This window comes from Ranitomeya imitator, chromosome 2, assembly GCF_032444005.1.
Source record: "Ranitomeya imitator isolate aRanImi1 chromosome 2, aRanImi1.pri, whole genome shotgun sequence".
NCBI lineage: Eukaryota > Metazoa > Chordata > Amphibia > Anura > Dendrobatidae > Ranitomeya > Ranitomeya imitator.
The window spans coordinates 605,374,081-605,397,122 of record NC_091283.1 but is presented as its reverse complement, the minus strand read 5'-3'; the positions used below and the strand labels follow the sequence as shown (position 1 = coordinate 605,397,122).

The 23,042-nt window shown below is 44.6% G+C and overlaps 1 protein-coding gene across 1 annotated transcript in view; it reads right to left on the bottom strand.

Moving 5' to 3' along the window:
• EBI3 (Epstein-Barr virus induced 3) overlaps nt 1-22,768 on the bottom strand; it is a 61,036-nt gene extending 38,268 nt beyond the window's left edge. The window contains exon 1 of the mRNA XM_069752442.1: nt 22,513-22,768. Coding sequence (XP_069608543.1) covers nt 22,513-22,690 — 178 coding nt within the window. The 5' untranslated portion in view covers nt 22,691-22,768. The remainder of the gene's footprint in view (nt 1-22,512) is intronic.
• Nucleotides 22,769-23,042: the final 274 nt, after the last annotated feature.

Sequence of the window (23,042 nt, the reverse complement as noted above, 5' to 3'; positions counted from 1 at the left end):
GAAACTAAAAGGGACTTGCCCACATAATACCTGAGGTACAGCAGCAATCAGAGCCCGGAGCCACCGTGTACAGAGACCACAAAGAGATGGCTCAAGTTGCCTACCGTGCAGGTACTGTCCTTGGACAGGGGAAAAAGAAGACCTTGCTAGACAACTACAGGTAGCAAGGGACTACAGACCAGCGCATAGTGGAAGGCTCCCAAACTGACCTGTCAATGGGATTTCCACTTGACTTCAGGCTACCTGGACTCCATCTACGCATCTTGCCGGTACCCTAGACTGAGGCTGCTTAACACCAGTAAACCAGGTAAAGACTGCAACCCTGTGTCCTCCATTTATTTGCCGGCATTCACAATCCCTGCCAAACACACCGGGAGCCCTGGGGACCCCGCTTCACCTGTGGGAAGCGACATCATCTTTGCTGCAGCACCATCGCCTTCAAAGAACCCTTTAAGCAGCTTTGGCCACCTCTGACCGAGAACCACAGGTGGCGTCACAAACTTTCATTATTTCCACGACCCCTTTAAAGACCGTCCCTTTTACTTGGGCGACCAGGGCCACGGACCGGGTCGCTGCCACCATGACAACCCTTTTGATTGCGACCGGACCCGGTACTGAGTATCCCCACTACCCTGATGGGCGACTCAACTTGGCATCACGAAGAGGATGGACTGTCCCTTTGAAGTGAGTCTTGTGCACCTAAGAAACTGTACTTAAAAGAGAGACTTTATTAAGTTGTGTGCCAGAGACTTAAATGAGCATTTAAAACATCGCCATCAAAACATCGCCATAACTGCATCACACAGTGCGCTCGCTTTATTTTCAAAATAACCACCCCCAAAAAAAAACGGCCGCCAGAAAGAGCGCCGCGAGGAGCGCAGCAAAAGAGTGGTGTGCCATTGTGGGTGGAGCCTGAAGAGAGAGCGCGAAGAGGAAGCGGGTGCTGTGCTGACAGGAGAGCCGCAAGTGAGGATGCTGTGCTGACAGGAGAAAGCCGCAAGTGAGGATGCCGGGAGTCACGGAAGGAGGACCGGGAGAAACACCGCACCGAGCTCAGAAGGTACCGCTGCAGACTCTGGTGGTGAAACGTCAGGCCTGCTTGAAGGTTAGCATGGGGAGGTGAAATGTCAGACCCGGGAAGAGAACTAGCAGGGTCGCAGCTGCAGATCCCATGATGCCCCCAGGCCCAGCGGTGGACTCAGTTGCAGGCCCCATGATGCCACCAGGGCCCGTGGTGCCCGCAACTCCTGTAAATCGGCAAGACCCTGCCACAGTAACTGCTCCTATAATGCCGCTATCCATGCCCTATATACCAGGAGCGGCCTGGCTACCTCAATATTCATGGTAGTCCCATACGCTGAATGACTTTAAAAGGCTCTGCAGCATATTTGAAGTATATCCCCTGACGGAACATCAAAAGGTTAGCATTCTAACTGGCCAACTAATTGGCGCAGCACAAAGAAGTGAAATCCTGGCTGGATATTGAAAAGGGAACTGTTAAGCAGATATTTGCCAAACTTAAAATTACTTTTGACACCCGCACCGCTGCAGAAATCAAAATGAGGTTTCTCGGGTGCAAACAAAGAGCACAGGATAGCATATGGGACTATGCCCTTAATCTCCAGGAGGCATTGCAGGCCATTAAAGAGGTTGACCCTAACGGCGTGCAGGATGGAGACAAGCTATTAAAGGAGCAGTTCATTGAGGGACTCTTGTCCAGTACCAAGGTACACAGCTACGCATCCTGGCCTTGAAAAACCCTGACCTGGACTTTACACAATTTAAAGACAGGGCCATCATCCAGGTGCTGCATGAACCTCAGCCCAGCCACACAGTGCCCCCTAGGCATCCAGCCCTCTTGTACCACCAGGAGGTGGCACCTTTTCCTCAGGTCCCCATTGAGGCCGACGCACAGATCCTGGATGACGATCCCTCCACCGAATTGTGCCTCCGGGTCCAGGACGACAGAAGAGGATCCCACCGATCAGAGGAAGAGATAACGACCGCTATCATCAGGACAATCAACCCATCTGCTGCTGCTGTAATCAGGGGCACACTGCAAGGTTCTGCCATTTAAACGAGCAACACCCAGGAGTAAGATGACAAGGAGGCCCACAAAACTGTGAGCCAAGTATGTCGGAGGACAATCGGTCCTCCCCATTGTGATCGACGGCATCCCGATAAACGCTTTACTGGACACCGGTTCTCAGGTGACGACTATGCCTTACAATCTCTACAAATGATATTGAGCTGACTCTGATACTACCCATGGCCCAGATAGTGATTTGACAAGAGTAGCCAGTAATGGCCAGCCTTTGCCACAGGTGGGGTACAAGGAGGTAACCATTAAGGTGGGGCGGGTAGAATTGAAGGCCCAAGGACTGGTGATTGTTGATATTGACTGACGAGAATGTAACCCTATGATGACCTTAGGTACTAATGCCATAGAAAACTGTATTGGTGAGGTTATTGTCTTGTTACAACAGGTGGCCGAAACTGCTGGTTCCAGTGATCAATGTGTCCTGCAAAAAGAAATCACAGCCCTGGTGCAGAGACAACAGGTAGAATTGTCTGGTGGAGAAATTGGCCGTGTCACAGTGAGTGACATGATCCCCACTGCAATACCCCCCAGGAGTGAAATGTTGATCTGGTGTCGGGCAGCAATAGGCCTCAGAGGTAAAGACAACCAGGCTCTGGTAGAACCTGTGTATTCAGATAGTAGGCCCACAATCCTGACAGCCAGAGGAGTGGTTGATGTCCGCAAGGGGAGGGTACCAGTATGTGTCCTTAACTGTGGAGAGAAAGAGGTCCACTTACCCAGATCCCATCCTGGCCCTATATGTCCTCCCATCCAGGCTCCATATATGTCCTCCCATCCTGGTGGTCTGCATCCTGCCCCCATATATGTCTTCTCATCCTGTTCCACAATATATCTCCATCCTCCCTCCCATATGTCTACCCATAATGCAGATTTCAGTACATATAAAAAGTTTCTTCTTTCCTGGCCGCGGTCCAGCAGTGTCCTCTTCCTCAAACATTTGAGGTGCGGATGCACTGACGTCATGCATGCTGATGTCAGCTCCCAGCATCTGATTGGCTTGAGGCTCCTATTGCAGTGTAGGAAGCGGTCCTGCAGAGCAATGGATTGCAACTCAACCTGCATCCGAGGACGCACATTCAGTTACTGAGCGAACGGCCGAATCCTGCCCTGGGGCCCAAATAGGAAGGGGGCCCAGATCAGGCCCCCCTCCTCACCGGGCCCCCTACACCAATAAGGGCATTGGCGGCCTTGCTGTCACGTTCAGGTCAGGAGAGCAGCTGCCAGTCCGTGCATTCTGGTCCGTGATTGGTCCGAGATCCATGGACGTATTCATGAGCCCTAAGTTAATTTTATTGGTGTGTTTTTGTGAATTGGATTTATACAGGTTAGCCCAAAAGTAGGTATACAGTTGAATCAATTAAATTTTTCACAATGGATTATATGAGTAAAATTTCATACTGACACACAGAAAAAGAAATGTACTTTTATTAACTTGATTATTACCGTTACAAATTTGTATAACACAATTTAATCTCATGAGTACTTATATATATAGTACATAGGGTATGTATAGAACACATATGAGGAGAGAGAGATGATGTTACGCTTGGAAGCGATGAAGGATAACTGTTTATCAGGTAATCATAATGCACACAACATGTTCACACTCCAGGCCACAAGGGGGAGCTTTTGATCCTATTCCTAGGTGACTCACCTATATATTGTGGTTTGGAGGGAAAGTCAGGCAGCTCCTTTCAGAGAGAGACAGAGGAGAGTGCAGACGGACATAGAGTGTCAGGAGGTCTGAAGGGGCCCTGTAGTCTGAAGTACTACAGCCCCTGGAGAAAGAGAAATACAGAAGGAAAGAACATTGTTCAGTGAGCGTGAAAGAGAGCGAAGCACAGGAGAGTGATATCATGGGAGACCAGCTGCGAATGAGCTGCCTCCCTCTGAAGCGCAGATAACCGGTAGCCAGAACACACCGAGGTTGTAAGGGACTCTACGACTTACAGCAGAGATCGGCAGGACAGCTGAACTGCAAGTTACCTGTCCGCCTCAATACCCAGGAGGCACAGTGATGCATAGAGCCCGGGTCATGGTAGAGATCCTGTAAAAAGACTCGAGTAACCTGTCATACGGGTTTGTGTCCTATCCTATATGGGGGACAGAGAAGAACTGTGAGGACCTTATCAGAAGCCATAGGCAGTAAGGGACTACAACACTACCGCTCTAGCGGAGGGCTTTTAACTCCACCTGGTAAAGGGGAACTCTGGATTAGCTTCCAAGCCTGCCGGACTCTGCCTATCCTGTGATCTGGTACCCTGGACTGCGGCTGCCTGAAGTCTTCAGTAAACCAGGTAAAGAGACTGCAAACCTGTGTCCTCGTTCTTTACTGCACCATTCACGATCTTCCATCTACACACCGGGAGCCCTGGGGATATACTTCACCTGTGGGAAGTTATACCATCTAGCTGCCATAACATCACTGCAGAGGACCCCTTAAAGCAGCATCGTTCCCCACTGACCGAATACCACAGGTGGCATCACGGACATAAACTTTATTCAATTACCCTTTTACATGGGCGCCCAGGGCCACGGAGCGGGTCGCCACCGTGACATCCCTCCTTTGAGCCAACCGGACCCGGTACCGAGTATCCCACGGCCCTGGCGGGCGAATCACATATATAGTATGGTAATACTGCATTTTTAACAACCTTAATTTTAATGTTAAAGCGAATCGTTCAGCTGATTTCACAATACCGACTGTATACAATATTAGGCCCCTTTCACATGTCAGTATTTCTGATACGTGTGGTCACAGTTTTCACACATACCAGAGACAGTTACACGCAAAACCCATTATAATCTATGGGGCTGCGCACATTTCCGTGTGTCTGTATGACCAACACGTAGACATTTCTATTTTTTCCAGCAACACGGACGTCAGTGCCTACCGCACACGGATGACATACGCGTGCCATCCTTGTGCCATCCGTGTGACGCGTACCGGAATAGAATGCAGAGTAAAAATGACATGTTTAGGTGTTAAAGATGTGCAAAGATAGAGATAGATAGATAGATAGATAGATAGATAGATAGATAGATAGATAGATAGATAGATAGATAGAGTATGGATTTTGCTCACTTGGGTGCGGTGGGAGGAAAACAGGAGGCTCGTTCTGGTCAGGAATTTAGGCCTTGCCTTGAAATGTATTAGGGACTCATCTACACAGATGTCCCTTTGGGGAATGTACACCTCAGCAAATTTGTTTCTGAAGTGATCAATGACGAGCCAAATTTTGAAATGTCAGTCAAAATTGGGGTAGGCTCAGGGTGGACACTGCACTTTATCATTGTATTGCAAAAATTTGTGAATGGCCTCAAATCGTGTCCGGGAAATAGCCATGTGGAAAACTGGAGTGTTATATAAAATATCAGCACTCCAATATTCCTGAACTTCTGGCTTCACTAACCCCATGTGAACGACAAGACCCCAAAACTTCACTAACCCCATGTGCAGGACAAGACCCCAAAACTTCATAATTTCTATTGCATCTACAGGGGTCCAAATAGCATATGATGAAGAGGGGTTTTGGGCAAGATATTTTTCAGAATATAAATTTGTCTGGGCCACCATGAGGTTTACAAAATTTTCAGAGAAAAAGACTTTGAAAAGTCGATTCCTGTGAAGCCCATGGTGTCAAATTTGGGCCACAAATCAGGAATTTGATGCTCATAATTTTTTTGAGATGAGGTCCACAGAGGGTCACTATCGGGGGGTGCCTGCGAGGGGATTCGTTATCACTAGGAAAAAGAGGAGGAGAAGGAAAAATAGAAGATGGTGTCATCCTCTTCTTCACTATCAGTGTCGGAGCTAAGGAAGGCGTATGCCTCCTTGGATAAATACTGTCTTTGGGACAAGCAAGGCATTTTATTTTTCACGTGTGTGTTTGTGTAAAATAACCAAATTTTATTCTGGTGTGTGTGTGTTTGCTGTAAACCTTTTTATTTATAAATGTATTGAAGTAAAAGAAATAGAAAGAAAAAAGAATAGAAGAAAACAAATCTACAAAGAAAATGATACAAATAAAATAAAAAGAAAATAAAAATTTGTTAAAATAAAACATAAAATTACTAAACGAACGACAGTAAAAACAATTACTGAAAGACCGCAAATAAATTACTGTAATTCTATGCAGTAGAAAAAACTGTAGTATAAGTACTACAAGATTTGAATTTCAATTTAAATTTGAGTTTAGAATAGACCGAGTGGCCAGTATGAATATTGCAAGAATTCTATTTTTTCCTTTTAATACAGACTGTGATATGAAAACAATCTGAAATGTTTAAAATATATTTGTAACTTAGTTTAACATAAAGACCTGACTTAAACAGTAGTTAATTTTATGATGACACATTCCCTTTAATATGGTTTTTTTTTTATAAAATGTAACTTTTTTTGTTTTTGCTTTTTTAGTTTGAACAGGCCATCTCATTACTAGGGCACTATTTCTTATTGTGAGATGAATATGAGGAAAGAAATATGAAAGTGTAAAACAGACTTTAAATATGTCATCTATTTGTATTAGAAGACTAAGAAAATGAAATGTTATAACAATACTAAGCTCATCCTGCAGCTAAATACAGGGTTATTCAAATAAGGATGGTGAAAAATGCTAGCCTCATTATTCATAACAGAGAGAACATAACACAACTTTATTAACATGAAAAGATTTCCACTGGTGACACGGCAGTCGTGTAGGTGTGAATCCAGTTCTGTCCAGATGCATGCCAGCATATCCTCGGACAAGGACTCCACTGTTTTGGTGATGCAGTGTCTCGGGTCGTTCAGATCCTGCAGCTGAGGAGCATATAACCTGAGACATAAATGGTAACCCCACAGAAATAAAATGGCAAGGTGTTAGATTGTGAATGCCAGCGTGACATTGGTGAATCGATTCTGATGCTGCCATTGCAATATTCTGGCAGAATTTCATTCATACATCGGCAAACCTCCAAAAGGAAATTTGGAGGTGCATTATCCTGCTGATAGAGGAAGATCTGCCAACATAATCTATCTGCAAAAACTCTTACTGTTTCACTTATTCATTCTCGTCTGGACTATTGTAACTCTCTACTAATCGGCCTCCCTCTTACCAAACTCTCCCCGCTCCAATCTGTCCTGAATGCTGCTGCCAGGATCATATTCCTCACCAACCGTTACACCGATGCCTCTACCCTGTGCCAGTCATTACACTGGCTACCCATCCACTCCAGAATCCAGTACAAAACTACTACCCTCATCCACAAAGCACTCCATGGCTCAGCACCACCCTACATCTCCTCTCTGGTCTCAGTCTACCACCCTACCCGTGCCCTCCGCTCCGCTAATGACCTCAGGTTAGCATCCTCAATAATCAGAACCTCCCACTCCCGTCTCTAAGACCTCATGTGCTGCACCAATTTTTTGGAATGCATTACCCAGGATAATTCAATGAATCCCCAACACCCCCAGTTTTAAGCGTGCCTTAAAAACACATTTCTTCAGATTGCCCTACCGAATCATCACATTTATCTAACTATCCCTCTTTTGCCCATTCAAAATTTTTGCCATAACCAAGTTCCTCGTATCATGTTCTCATATGCTTTATGCATTTAATAGCCCTCTGTGTCTGTATGGTTACATATTCTGGCTGATAACCAGTTCATTACATGAACACCCGATTTCTTACATTATGGCTGGTCAGAAAAATGAAAGCAATTGTTACCATCCACCTTTCGTGTCTCTCCTATTTCCTTATAGATTGTAAGCTTGCAAGCACGGCCCTCATTCGTCTTGATATCTGTTGTTCATGTGATTATTGTTATGCTGTAATGTCTTTTGTCTGTACGAATCCCCTCTAAAATGTAAAATGCTGTGGAATACGTTCGCGCTGTAGAAATAAAATTATTATTATTATGAAATGTGGCATGAGCCAGGAGTGGCCAGTGATAGTATCCTCAGCAAAAAAGAATGGGTCATAGACTTTGTGCCTGTTTAGTGCACTGAGTACGTTGGGTGATTCTGTGATGTGCTCAATAATTCCACATGGAATTTCTGAGCCCCAAATTCTATCATTGTGGGGAGTCACCTTCTGACTGAGATGAAAGGTATGAAACAACTAATCCCACATACCCATATATGTGGGAAGAAGAAGAGATCCCAAAAAACTTTAAAAGCATTTTTTATTGATACACTATTAACATACAATTAGCGATTAAAAAAGCAAAAATGCGGTAGGGGACACCTACAAGCGCCAAACAAACTGTATATGCTTATAGAAGGATAGGAATTGCTGTACCCAAAATAGGATGTAATTGGCTGTCAAAAGGTCTCAAGTATCACACCCAAATAAAAATATAATGTGCCTAGTTCAAATGCAATAGCAGCATGTAATGGGTATCAAATACTGAGGTCCAAAACTCACCAAATACTCATTGTGTGAACGTTGCCTTACTGTTGCACCATCCTTTTTGAATCACACTGTTAATTCTAGATGCTGAAGAATTGCACAGCAAGGGCATGTAACCCTGTCCTTACTTTTACGCCAGATTGTGCTACATAGCACTAGACATTAAAAAGATCTGGTTGACATAGTGTCAGCCCAAGTCCCTTGAAGATGACAGAGAGCTGAAATGATCAGCTACCTATCACACAAAACACTAACATCAATGTTCAAAGTGAACACTGAGTCCTGGAACACAAATGCAGGACTGTTGATATGGAAACATCACAATGACAGCACAGGTTTTGAACTGTGACATTTAGTGGCAAAGCATGCTGGAAGGACGTGATCTTTGTCATGTCAACAACCCTTTGAATGTAGATCACTGTTCATAGACATCCAAAGCCCTGCATGCATTACATGACTCTCTGCCAGGCCCTTCACTGGCTTCCTATTGCCCAGAGGCTACAGTTCAAAACACTAACAATGACATACAAAGCCATTCACAATCTGACTCCTCCATACATCTGTGACATGGTCTCCCGTTACCTGCCTACATGCAACCTTCGATCATCTCATGATCTCCTTCTCTACTCCTCTCTCATCTCTTCCTCCCACAACCGCATCCAAGACTTCTCCGGTGCTTCCCCTATAATCTGGAACACTCTACCCCAACATATCAGGCTCTCACCTACCACGGAAACCTTCAAAAGGAACCTGAAGACCCACCTCTTCCGACAAGCCTACAACCTGCAGTGATCCCCAGTATACTGAACCGCCACATGACCAGCTCTATCATCACCTAGTGTATCCTCGCCCATCCCCTGTAGACTGTGAGCCCTCGCGGGCAGGGTCCTCTCTCCTCCTGTACTTGTGTGTGCCTTGTTTTACTCATGTTTATTGTACTTGTCTATATTTGCCCCGTTCACATGTAAAGCGCCATGGAATAAATGGCGCTATAAAAATGCATAATAATAATAATGTGAGGTCAGCATAAAAAGAAACGCTGGGAGGAAACATACTATCCTAGCTTCTTTCTCCTGCTCTTGTGCGCTAAACGTATTTACTGTATTTCTGAAGGTTAATACAAATAAAAAATTTCCTGAACATAAAAAAGCAAACAAAAATAATAAGTCCTGACCTGTCAGTGCTATTGGGAGCATTCCCTATGACCTGGGATGAAAATCATCGAGAAATGTTTGTGCCCATTTATGTTTCCTATTTATTATGTATCCTATTTATTAGGGTCAAACTAGAATAAATATGGGAACATAACTTATTATCAAAAATGCCACTCTAATGGACCTGACTTTCTAGTAAAATTCAGGTCTAATCTTCCAGGTTCTTGAAGAAACTGTGCACCCCCCCTTCCCCTCACTGTGAAAGCTTTGAACTAAAGAAGCATTGCCACATTTTTTACTAATAAGCAGTGATGGATCGGTAACCGCTTAGTTCACAGAGCGACATAGGGGCTGCCAAGAATTTTGGAATTCCGCTTTGCTTGTTGGGTTCCTACAACATAGAATCGGCAAAAATAAAATGTATAATCCCTTACAAAACAAATCAATTCCAGAATATGTCTTTCCAAAAGGTGAACATTTTCTGTGGATATTCTGGCATCTCAAGACCTAGGTCTTAAAAAGGTTAAATAATCTGAGGATCTTCCAGATAATCCAGATTCAAATACAGAATGGAAGTTCCTCATTTTATAAGTGTTGCTTATTCAACATGTGATACAATCATGGCCAAAAATATTCACACCCCTGCAATTCTGTCAGATAATACTCAGTTTCTTCCTGAAAATGATTGCAATCACAAATTCTTTGGTATTATTGTCTTCATTTAATTTGTCTTAAATGAAAAAGCACAAAAGAGAATGAAGCAAAAAGCAAAACCTTGATCATTTCACACAAAACTCCAAAAATGGGCCAGACAAAAGTATTGGCACCTTCAGCCTAATACTTGGTTGCACAACCTTTAGCCAAAATAACTGCGACCAACCACTTCCGGTAACCATCAATGAGTTTCTAATGTGGCACCCCTAGGGGTATTTGCCACAAAAATAGTTACTGACAGTAAGTACAAATACTAAAATAGCAAGACTGCACTACCACCTCCGGCCAGAAGGGGGAGCTCCAGAGACTCCCCTTGATCCATTCTGGTCTGAGAGAAGAAATGGCAGTTGGGCCAAGGAGCTGATAGTGAGAGGTCATACAGTTGAATCTCTAACAGCCCTGTGACTGTTACCAGGCCTAAATCACCGGCCTGAGGAGAAGAGGGATAGAGAAAAAGGACATTGTGAGAACCGGGTAGCATTAATCACTACCCAGAACAGGCGCAAAGACGGATACCGGATCCGTGGCTGTATTCATTACATATAATACAGCAACTGGAAAAACGTGAGGTGATATCAGCTTCACTAGGGTCGGACGCAGCAACAGACACAGAGTTCAGCGGTACTCCTGGAGGGGGTAAGCCGATAAAAGGACTCGGGTTGCCCGTCGAACCAGGACCCGGAGGGGACAGATTGGGCCGGCAGCCAGTTCACATACAGCAGCAGGGCCACACAGATATTGCGTACAATAAGAGGCGAAGACCCCGGCAGGGTCAAAGTAACTCAGAGTTCCCATACAGACTCCGGTGACAGGACTGGTTGTAAATCCTTTTTTGTTAAAGTAAACTGGTTAAACGTTTCAGTGCCTCAGTCTTTCATTTGGACAATAGCCATCTATCCAGGATTGGGATCATCACCGCTGGGAGAACCTGCTGCTGATCAAGTAAGTGCCTGTTCCCTCACGATACCCTTTACACTGTGCATTGCCTGAGGCCACAGCACCGGGTCAAGCCACCCGTGACACCCCCCTCAAGAGACAGACCCCATTGGTCCGGTGCTGGGTACCCCGGTCTCTTGGGCGTCACAATTGGCGTCACGAACAGGATGTAGCCAGCCCGTATACCGGGTATTGTGTGCCGTGATTGGAGCCCAAAACTGTGAAAACTTGGATGAAAAATCTTGAAAATTGACTTTATTAAAGAAAAATCCATTCTCCATTGAAAACTATTGAAAGTGACTTTTCCCCATTGGTTATAATGGAGTAAAGATGGCCGCCATCCCCTGAGGTAATCACTTCATAACCGTTAGGCACGAGACTGTTAATTGAGCTACGCCATCACCTGAGCCCCAGTCTAACTGAAAAACTTCAGAATCCGCCATTACAGAGCGCGGTGGGTGGGAGCAGCAGGGGGCGTGTCATTGTGGGCGGCACCAAGCTGAGCGCTCTGACATCAGAGCAAGGGGAAAATCGATCCTGCTGCACAGCGGAACGAATCTACACTATCCCGACGGAAGCGGAGGACCGGAAGGGTCCGGATTAACTAAGGGGGCACAGTATGTCGCAGCACGGAGACGCCGCAGCACCCGGCGACGCTAATGCAGCTGAAAGACAGAGTGTCGATAGAGAGTCCGGTAGCGCAGCGGTGCAAGGAGTGGCGCCCATCATGCCGGTGCTGATGCCATATACCCCGGGTGGCCCATGGCTTCCAATGTATGAAGGTGAGCCTAATACCCTTGACGATTTCAGAGAAAAGATGCTGGCCCATTTTGACATTTTCCCTGTGGGTGAAGTTCAGCGTGTTAGTCTCCTGATGATGCAGTTAAGTGGCCATGCTAAGCGAGAAGTCACAGCATGGGCAGCTGATCTAAAAGGCACTGTTGAACGCATATTTGCTGGATTAAAAGCTACATTTGAAACCACTGCCAGCAGCAAAGCTAAAGTACGATTCTTTAGTTGCAAACAAAAAGTTAATGAGGGCGTGAGAGACTTTGCCTTAAACCTGCAGGAAGCCCTTAAATCACTTACACTGGCTGAACCCATTTTTAACACCGGAGCGGATAAACTGCTAAGAGATCAATTTATTGAGGGACTCTACACCCCTTCTCAACGGGGGCATGTGAGCATGCTTGTTTTTAAGAACCCTGAATTGACATTTGCCCAATTAAAGGAGAGCGTTATACGTCTCCAGCTGGCAGAGGCACCTCGGGATCAGGATCCTGCGCAACTCATGGCAGAGGCTCCTCAACAACATGGAGTACCAGTGACATCAGCTATGTCCGGGGCCATTGCTAAGCCCCTGGGGCCCAGTACTAATGAGGCTCTTCAACAAAAGCTTGACTCTTTAACTGATGTTGTTGCTTCAATGGCTAAAACCATGCAGGAGATGAGAGGACCCAAGATGGAGTTGGCAAACCGTAGAGAAGATGTTCCATGGATGAGACCCCGGAGATACCCGACATGGAGAGGACGACCCCGCGACCGCTACCAACCGGATGGACAGCCCATTTGCCGCCGTTGCCAGCAGCCAGGCCACTTTGCACGAGATTGTGATTTAAACGGGAATCCCCTGGGAATGCGGGCCGCTTCGCAGGAATGAACTTTCAAGGCCCAACACCCTGGCACGACAGGTACATCGGAGGACGACCCATTATCCCTATCGTGCTGGACGGAATGCCCCTCAACGCTTTGCTGGACACAGGTTCCCAGATTTCATCTATACCGTATATCCTTTATAAGAGGTACTGGGCTGATGCAGATATTGATAAAGGGCCCTCTGATGTTGAACTAGATATATGGGCCAGTAATGGTAAGTTGGTACCGAAACTAGGATTCAGGGAGATGACCATAAAGATTGGTAAAGTAGAATTGAAGAAACAGGGTATAATTGTTGTTGATGTTGACCGGCGGAACTGTGAACCAACTGTATTGATAGGAATGAATGTGTTAGAGAACTGCTTTTCCGAAGTCATTTCTGTCTTACAGCAAATTGCTGAAACTGCCCAATCCTGCCAGCAGAGAGTTCTCCGGAGGGAAATAAAAGTATTGATGTTAAGGCAACAGGTAGAAGTTGCAGGTGGAGAAATCGGCAGTGTGAGGGTAAGTGATCCAACATCTATTGTAATCCCACCAAAAACAGAAATGCTGGTATGGTGTAGAGCAGCCATTGGTACTAAGGGACGAGATTATCAAGCCTTAATAGAACCAGTGTACACCGACAGCAGGCCCACTATACTCACAGCACGAGGGATAGTCGAGGTACACCGGGGACGAGTGCCGGTACGACTTTTGAACTGTGGAGAGGAAGAGGTCACTTTGCCAAGGTATGCTACAATGGCAAAGCTATATACTGTTGACAACAATGCCATCACAACCATTGAGCCCTTAGAACCAACCTGTCAGGTGGAAGGCAATGGCTCAGATGGAGAAATGGAGGATTGGTGCCAACAGCTACACGTGGGCATAAATTCAACACCTACCCATCAAAAACAAGGGGTGTATAGGCTAGTGACGGAATATGAACAAGTCTTCAGTAAACACCCATTGGACTTCGGACGGATAGAAGGGGTAGAACACACAATCCCCACCAGTGACCATCCCCCAATAAAAGAAAGATATAGACCCATACCGCCCGCTCACTATCAATGTGCAAAAGATATGCTGAGGGAGATGAAACAGGCCGGGGTAATAAGAGACAGCTGTAGCCCCTGGGCGGCCCCTCTAGTGATTGTCAAAAAAAAGGACGGAACCATGAGAATGTGCGTAGACTACCGGAAGATTAATAACATCACCCATAAAGACGCCTACCCCTTGCCTAGGATAGAAGAGTCCTTAACTGCTTTGAAATCTGCTAATTATTTTTCCACCTTAGACTTAACAAGCGGGTATTGGCAAGTCCCTGTGGCTGAGCGAGATAAGGAAAAGACGGCATTCACCACACCAATGGGTCTATGTGAATTTAATCGCATGCCGTTCGGACTCTGCAACGCATCCGGTACCTTCCAGCAGCTGATGGAATGCTGCCTCGGACACAAGAACTTCGAGACCGTCCTCCTGTACCTAGATGATGTGATCGTCTACTCAAAGACTTACGAACAACACTTAATAGACCTGGCAGAAGTGTTCGAAGCCTTATCCAGGTATGGCATGAAAGTCAAGCCATCCAAATGTCACCTTCTCAAGCCAAAGGTACAGTACCTGGGACACATCGTGAGTTCGGAGGGAGTAGCACCAGATCCCGAGAAAATAAGCGCCATAAGGGATTGGCCAAGACCTACCAGCGCAAAAGAAGTGAGACAATTCCTGGGATTGGTGGGTTACTATCGCAGATTTATAAAAGGATTTACCAAGTTGGCAACACCCTTGCAAGACACCTTGGTAGGGCAGACGAAGAAACCTTCAAACCGAAACCCTCCATTTCAGTGGAACGACGAAAGGGAAGACTCCTTTGAACAACTAAAGAAGGCACTAACCGGAGAAGAGGTTCTGGCATACCCAGATTACCATCAACCTTTCATCCTCTACACCGATGCCAGTAATGTGGGACTAGGAGCGGTGCTGTCACAAAAGCAAGAAGGTCGGGAGAAAGTCATCGCCTTTGCAAGTAGAAAGCTCCGGCCTACTGAAAGAAATTCAGAAAATTACAGCTCCTTCAAATTGGAACTACTGGCAGTTGTTTGGGCTGTGACTGAACGTTTCAAACACTATCTGGCCGCTGCAGAATTTATTGTCTATACTGACAACAATCCGTTGACCCACCTGGACACAGCCAAATTAGGTGCGTTAGAACAGCGATGGATAGCCCGGTTATCTAATTACAACTTCAAGATCGAGCAGGTCGCAAGAATGGAAATGCCGATGCCCTATCCCGGATGCCACACTTGAGAGATGTAGAAGAAGAAATGGGGGAGCTTGAAGAAATTGAACTACCAGCCTTCCATCATCCCAAGGCAAAACATCATCAGTCAAGTACCTATCAGAAACAACAAGAGGTGAATTTAAATCCGTTAGCACACCATAGATGGGCTGACACCCAAGACAGCAATCCGGCTGTGAAGTTGGTGAAGGAACTGTTAACTGAGCAAAGTGCATATCCCGATGAGGATGCCCCAGAAGAGACGCATCAACTCTGGAAAGAGAGAGGCAAAATGTTCCTGTATCAAGGGAAGCTCTGTAGAAGGTACACCAATCCGAAAACACATGAATTGGTTTGGCAGATTATCGTGCCTAAACAAGATGTCAAGATGGTCCTCGAAGCTTACCATAATGGTGCTGGTCACTTCGGTTGGAAAAAGTTAGAAGTACTTCTAAGAGAAAGATTTTATTGGGTCGGGATGAGAAAATCAATCGAACAGTGGTGCAGAAATTGTGGCCCGTGCAACCTCAGAAGAAACGATCAAAAGAACCAAAGAGCACCACTGCAGCCCATAATCACCAAACAACCACTTGAACTTGTAGCCATGGACCACGTGAAGTTGACACCAAGCCGGTCCGGCTATGTCTATGCCTTGACCATCGTGGACCATTATTCACGTTTCTTGGTAGTAGTACCCGTAAAAGATCTGACAGCAAAAACAGCAGCCAAAGCGTTCCAAACGTACTTTTGTAGACCCCATGGATATCCGGAACAGGTTCTCACCGACCAAGGTACAGCCTTTGAATCAGAGATCTTCAGAGAATTCTGTAATATGTATGGTTGCAAAAAGATCCGGACGACGGCCTATCATCCACAAACAAACGGCTTATGCGAGAAGATGAACCATATTGTAATAGACCTACTAAAGACTTTACCTGAGACAGAAAGGAATCAATGGCCAGAGAAATTGCCTGACTTGGTGGATCTGTATAATCATGTCCCGGTGAGCTCCACCAACTGCACCCCAACTTACCTTATGCGTGCAAGACCCGGCCAATTACCAATCGATCTAGAAATGGGAATTCTGAAACCAGACGCAGAAGTTCAAGACTCCAATTGGGATATCATACGGCAAAAGCAGTATCGCCAAGTGCAAGAGAGTGTGGAAAGAAGCCTTCAGCAAACTAGAGAAAGACAAGAGCGAACTTTCAACCAGAATGCTCTAGCGACCCCATTAAGACCAGGTGACCAAGTGCTCAAGAGAAATCGTCGAACCAATAAACTGGACAATCAGTGGGAAGCCGTACCCTACACAGTTTTACCAACAAGAGTGGATAATCCTAAAATGTGTCTCATTAGCAAAAATGGAGGCTTAACATCTGTACTAGTGTCAAGAGACAATCTTAAATTGTGTCCGGAAGCATTGAAAGAGCCAGACGTTGTCCAGCCAGAACCAGAAGTTATTCAACCCATACAGGTTCAACCAGTAAAGGAAAAAGAAGAGGAAGTGTATCACACCTGTATAGGAGACTTTCCCAAAACCCTACTAACATACCATGGTGCAGTAGTGGTTCCCATGGTGGCCTTTTACCCAACACCGAACCCAATACCAGAAGTCCCAAGACAGGAAGAGGCTGACCCCGTACTACAGGAGGTTCCAGGCCAGGAAGAACAGATTCCTGGTCAGAGTAATCCCATTCACGGTGGACTTGCCAACTCCATAGTCGTGGAATTATCTTTAGCAGAGCGGGCAGATACTACATCCGCAGTAGACAGTAGTACACCACATGAAGAGACACCGCTATTACGTAGATCACAGCGTAGTACCCAGGGTCAATTACCGGCCAGGTATGCAGATTACCAACTATAAAGCTCATAATGTGAATTGTATATATGTTATGCCGTATATAGTTAAACAGAAAATGTAGTATAGTCATTGTTATCAGTCTGCAACGTTTAAGCCCAGTGCCTACAGAGACTTGTCTGTATGAACTTATTGCATATTCTTGAACTTTTTATCAGCCCGGAGGCACTAAATCAAAGCTCCGGAAAGACTGCTTTTTGAACTTTGCTTTTTGCTCTTTTTGAACTTTCTTTAGACTTTATATTGATAACTCCGTTGGAAAAATGGAACTAAATTCCTGGACACTAAGTACAGTGCCTTTCCTAATACCTTCAAGGATAGAACTGTATTAATGGACGCTATTTGAAGTGACTTTTTTACAGAACTCTCTTTTTGTTTCCTTGAGTGGTTTTTGTAACTTTTCATTTTTAAGACTCTGTACATATTAATTGTTATTTCAAAATGTTATTGTCCCACAGTCCCGGAGTACTGTTCTTAACTAAGGGGGAATGTGGCACCCCTAGGGGTATTTGCCACAAAAATAGTTACTGACAGTAAGTACAAATACTAAAATAGCAAGACTGCACTACCACCTCCGGCCAGAAGGGGGAGCTCCAGAGACTCCCCTTGATCCATTCTGGTCTGAGAGAAGAAATGGCAGTTGGGCTAAGGAGCTGATAGTGAGAGGTCATACAGTTGAATCTCTAACAGCCCTGTGACTGTTACCAGGCCTAAATCACCGGCCTGAGGAGAAGAGGGATAGAGAAAAAGGACATTGTGAGAACCGGGTAGCATTAATCACTACCCAGAACAGACGCAAAGACGGATACCGGATCCGTGGCTGTATTCATTACATATAATACAGCAACCGGAAAAACGTGAGGTGATATCAGCTTCACTAGGGTCGGACGCAGCAACAGACACAGAGTTCAGCGGTACTCCTGGAGGGGGTAAGCCGATAAAAGGACTCGGGTTGCCCGTCGAACCAGGACCCGGAGGGGACAGATTGGGCCGGCAGCCAGTTCACATACAGCAGCAGGGCCACACAGATATTGCGTACAATAAGAGGCGAAGACCCCGGCAGGGTCAAAGTAACTCAGAGTTCCCATACAGACTCCGGTGACAGGACTGGTTGTAAATCCTTTTTTGTTAAAGTAAACTGGTTAAACGTTTCAGTGCCTCAGTCTTTCATTTGGACAATAGCCATCTATCCAGGATTGGGATCATCACCGCTGGGAGAACCTGCTGCTGATCAAGTAAGTGCCTGTTCCCTCACGATACCCTTTACACTGTGCATTGCCTGAGGCCACAGCACCTGGTCAAGCCACCCGTGACACCCCCCTCAAGAGACAGACCCCATTGGTCCGGTGCTGGGTACCCCGGTCTCTTGGGCGTCACAATTACAATGCTCTGCTGGAATTTTAGACCATTCTTCTTTGGCAAACTGCTCCAGGTCCCTGATATTTGAAGGATGCCTTCTCCAAACTGCCATTTTTAGATCTCTCCACTGATGTTCTATGGGATTCAGGTCTGGACTCATTGCTGGCCACCTTAGAAGTCTCCAGTGCTTTCTCTCAAACCATTTTCTAGTGCTTTTTGAAGTGTGTTTTGGGTCATTGTCCTGCTGGAAGACCCATGACCTCTGAGGGAGACCAAGCTTTCTCACACTGGGCTCTGCATTATGCTGAAACATTTGTTGGTAGTCTTCAGACTTCATAATGCCATGCACACGGTCAAGCAGTCCAGTGCCAGAGGCAGCAAAGCAACCCCAAAACATCAGGGAACCTCTGCCATGTTTGACTGTAGGGACCGTGTTCTTTTCTTTGAATGCCTCTTTTTTTCTCCTGTAAACTCTATGTTGATGCCTTTGCCCAAAAAGCTCTACTTTTGTCTCATCTGACCAGAGAACATTCTCCCAAAACGTTTTAGGCTTTTTCAGGTAAGTTTTGGCAAACTCCAGCCTGGCTTTTTTATGTCTTGGGGTAAGAAGTGGGGTCTTCCTGGGTCTCCTACCATACAGTCCCTTTTCATTCAGACGCCGACGGATAGTACGGGTTGACACTGTTGTACCCTCGGACTGCAGGGCAGCTTGAACGTGTTTGGATGTTAGTTGAGGTTCTTTATCCAACATCCACACAATCTTGCATTGAAATCTCTTGTCAATTTTTCTTTTCCGTCCACATCTAGGGAGGTTAACCACAGTGACATGGGCTGTAAACTTCTTGATGGCACTGCTCACGGTAGACACAGGAACATTCAGGTCTTTGGAGATGGACCTGTAGCCTTGAGGTTGCTCATGCTTCCTCACAATTTGGTTTCTCAAGTCCTCAGACAGTTCTTTGGTCTTCTTTCTTTTCTCCATGCTCAATGTGGTACACACAAGGACACAGGACAGAGGTTGAGTCAACTTTAATCCATGTCAACTGGCTGCAAGTGTGATTTAGTTATTGTCAACACCTGTTAGGTGCCACAAGTAAGTTACAGGTGCTGTCAATTACACAAATTAGAGAAGCATCACATGATTTTTCAAAGGGTGCCAATACCTTTGTCCACCCCCTTTTTTATGTTTGGTGTGAAATTATATCCAATTTGGCTTTAGGACAATTCTTTTTGTGTTTTTTTTCATTTAAGACAAATTAAATGAAGATAATAATACCAAATAATTTGTGTTTGCAATCATTTTCAGGAAGAAACTGAGTATTTTCTGACAGAATTGCAGGGGTGTGAATACTTTTGGCCATGACTGTATGTACAGTACCTTCAGCCATTCCAGAACAGTACTCTGTGTCAAAGATTAGCTATTCAAGTTGTGCCATTTGGCACATGTCACAGGATATGTTGGGATTCCTATTTCGAGTTATAGATCCTTCTACACAGTCACTAATATCATATACCTGGACTTATAATTTCACTGCTAAACACCTTCTTAGAAACGTTTAATCCACAGCAGGTTTACACAGTTGGTCTAAACTAATAATTTTAGATAGTAGGGCATAGTTATCAAAAATGTCTAATCCTTAGTACAAGCTTAGACTACCCCAAATCTATCATTATGGTTCATGCATGAAAAATCTGCCATATCTTTAGTCTGTTTAGTCTCAGTTTTCACTACCGATTGGTTATCTTACTTAGTGAAAGAAATTTACTCCAATTTTACTCCAAAATGTTGGCTTTTTTAAGTGCATGGTGTAGCATGTTAGACAATGCACGCTTTCTGTGTAAAGAGAAGTTATCTGTGAAAAGACTTTCATATTTGTTGATGAAGCATTGCATGAAGAGAAGTGATTCTGTGTGATGAAAAGAAGCTTGAATAAAACCCCTGTGATCAACTTCAGCTCAGAACTGTGTCATAGCTGTGTGCCTATGAACCGTTGCCTACCCTCTACTGTGAAGAATTATAATTAATGGTCGCCCTGAGTAAGATTTCCCCAGGATTCCAAAAAGAAGTCATGTTTCCTTTGTATCGCCTTCATATACTGAGTGGCGTACATACAACAATTGACCCTACATATAAAAAAGCATATTCTTTTGCACTTTCCTATGCAATTAAACAAACAATAAGCAAGCACATACCAGCTAGATGGAGGCGGAAAGAATACACTTTCAGCCTGCATCTGGTGAATGGTCGCCTATGGCAATATTTCAGTATATGTCGGGAAAAAGCTCCCCAAGTATACTGTAGACTAGGTGCAATGACGAAGTGCACCTAGCCTTAACTTAAATAGGACCTAGTATATTTGATGTTAATTATAACCTTGGAGTTTCAGAGTTCTATTTGGCTCCTTTTTCAGTAGCTTTCCTCAATGGATATAGGAATGTGAAATTGTATTACAGATACTCAATCCAATTTATAACTAGGGAATTAGGAGGCCAATTAGACATCTTGAAGTTGTACCATTCTTGAGCATTTTTTGCAGTGTGGCAAGGTGTATTATCCTGCTAAAAGAAGATACTCTAATTAGAGAATTAAGGAGTCTATTTGGTCCTCAATAATGTTTTTAGGTCACGAAGGTGACATACGTAAAAGAAAAATACCCATGAACACCTGGAACCAAGGTTTCCCAGTACAACATTGTCCAAAGCATCACAATATCAGGTGTCCTCAAGGGCTATCAGACTGGTCTGCGGCTACAAAGTCCTATAAATAGCAAGCTGTGATACCTTCTTATTATAGTGAATAATTTATGATTACAGTAGCTGTTTTGGGAGATTGGACCTGTCTTCAGGTCATTAAGCCAGTCTTCACTCCTCACAATCAGTGAGCCTTTGGTGCCCATGACACTATCAACTTTTCACCATTGGTCGGTCAATAATAACTACTGTGCAATGAGAAAACTCCATAAAATACAGTATGTCATTTTAGAAATACTCTCAAACAGTCATCATGCTATCACAATGTGTTTAAAGTTCTACTTTGATCTCATCTGACTAGAGCACCTTCTTCCACATGCCATGTATGGTGCACAAGTAGAAAATGGAAGAGGGTGCTCTGGTCAAGTGAGACCAAAGTAGAACTTTTTGGACTAAATTCAAACCACTATACGGGTGGAAAACTAACACTGCACCCTGAAAACATCATCAACATCATCATCATCAAACATAGTGGTGGCAGCATCATGCTGTGGGGATACATTTCTTCAGCAGGGACAAGAAGCTGATGAGAGTTGATGGGAAGATGGATGGAGCCAAGTACAGGGAAATCCTGGAGGAAAACCTGCCAAAGACTTGATACTGGTTGTACGTTCACCTTCCAGAAGGACAATGACCCTAAACATACTGCCAGAGCTACAATGGAATGGTTTAGATCCAAATATATTCATGTGTGTTAATGGCCCAGTCACAAACCACCAGACCCAAATCTCATTAAATCTGTGGCAAGACTTGACAATTGCTGTTCACAGACATTCTGCATCCAATCTCACTGAGCTAAAGCTGGTTTGTAAAGATGAAGGGGCAAAAATGTCAGCCTCTAGATGTGCAAATCTGGTAGAGAAATACCCCAAAAGGCTTGCAGCAGTAAAAGCAATGAAAGGTGATCCTACAAAGGGGTCACTTTTCACATATGAGGTAAAAAATAGGCGGGTGAAAAAGGGGCTTAACAGTTCATATCCCTTTACGAGGGCCATTATGATTAATGTTGCCCGATCAATCTTCCTTCATTTATTGTGTAACTTTTTGACTGATCTTGAAGCCCGAAAACACATAAACTCATGTCGACCAACCGCGATATCAACGGGTTCGACCTCATGTGTATGAGGGAGTCGGCCAACTGATTGTCGGGGGATATGTGGATCTGGCATGTCCAATTTCAGGCAGCAAATCGCTATGTTCTCTGGGAGCCAACTTGTCTGTCAGCGGCTTTTTCATAGAAAACAGAAGTGCCGACAGCTGTTTAATGCATACCGAGGCTTTCATATACATAGTTGTATCAAAATATAAATGTTTCTTTGTCCTACCTTTGTTCTCCAGGACTTCACAAGAAGGAAGCACAAGAACAGCTGCTAGAGTTACTGTCCAGATCATTGTTGAAACGTGAAGAACACAGTTCCTACCATGTAAGCTCAAGGAGAATACATAAAATACGTAATATACGTAATGGCAGTGTTCAGGTAGTGCAGTGTGATCTCTCTTCATTTACAGTACACTCCTATTGGCAAACAATGCAGCATAAGCAAATCCTGATATCTGCTACATTAGATCCTGCCATCCATTGGTCAGGAAAACAAATTGGAAGCTAAAAGAATGATCAAAAGAGGAAGAAAGTTGAGCAAAATCAAAAGTGAAACAACCTCAAACCAACTCCCAATGACAGTCATGTGCTTTAGGAATTTCCAATTCAAATCACAAAACATGAACTATTGGAAAACCCATGGCTTTTTTTGTGTTTTCATGCTATGAATTATTAAAGGGGTTTTCCGCTTTCAGGAAAATGGACTTCAAATGCTCTAAGATATTCAAAATTAAAAAAAAACAATGCACATCTTTG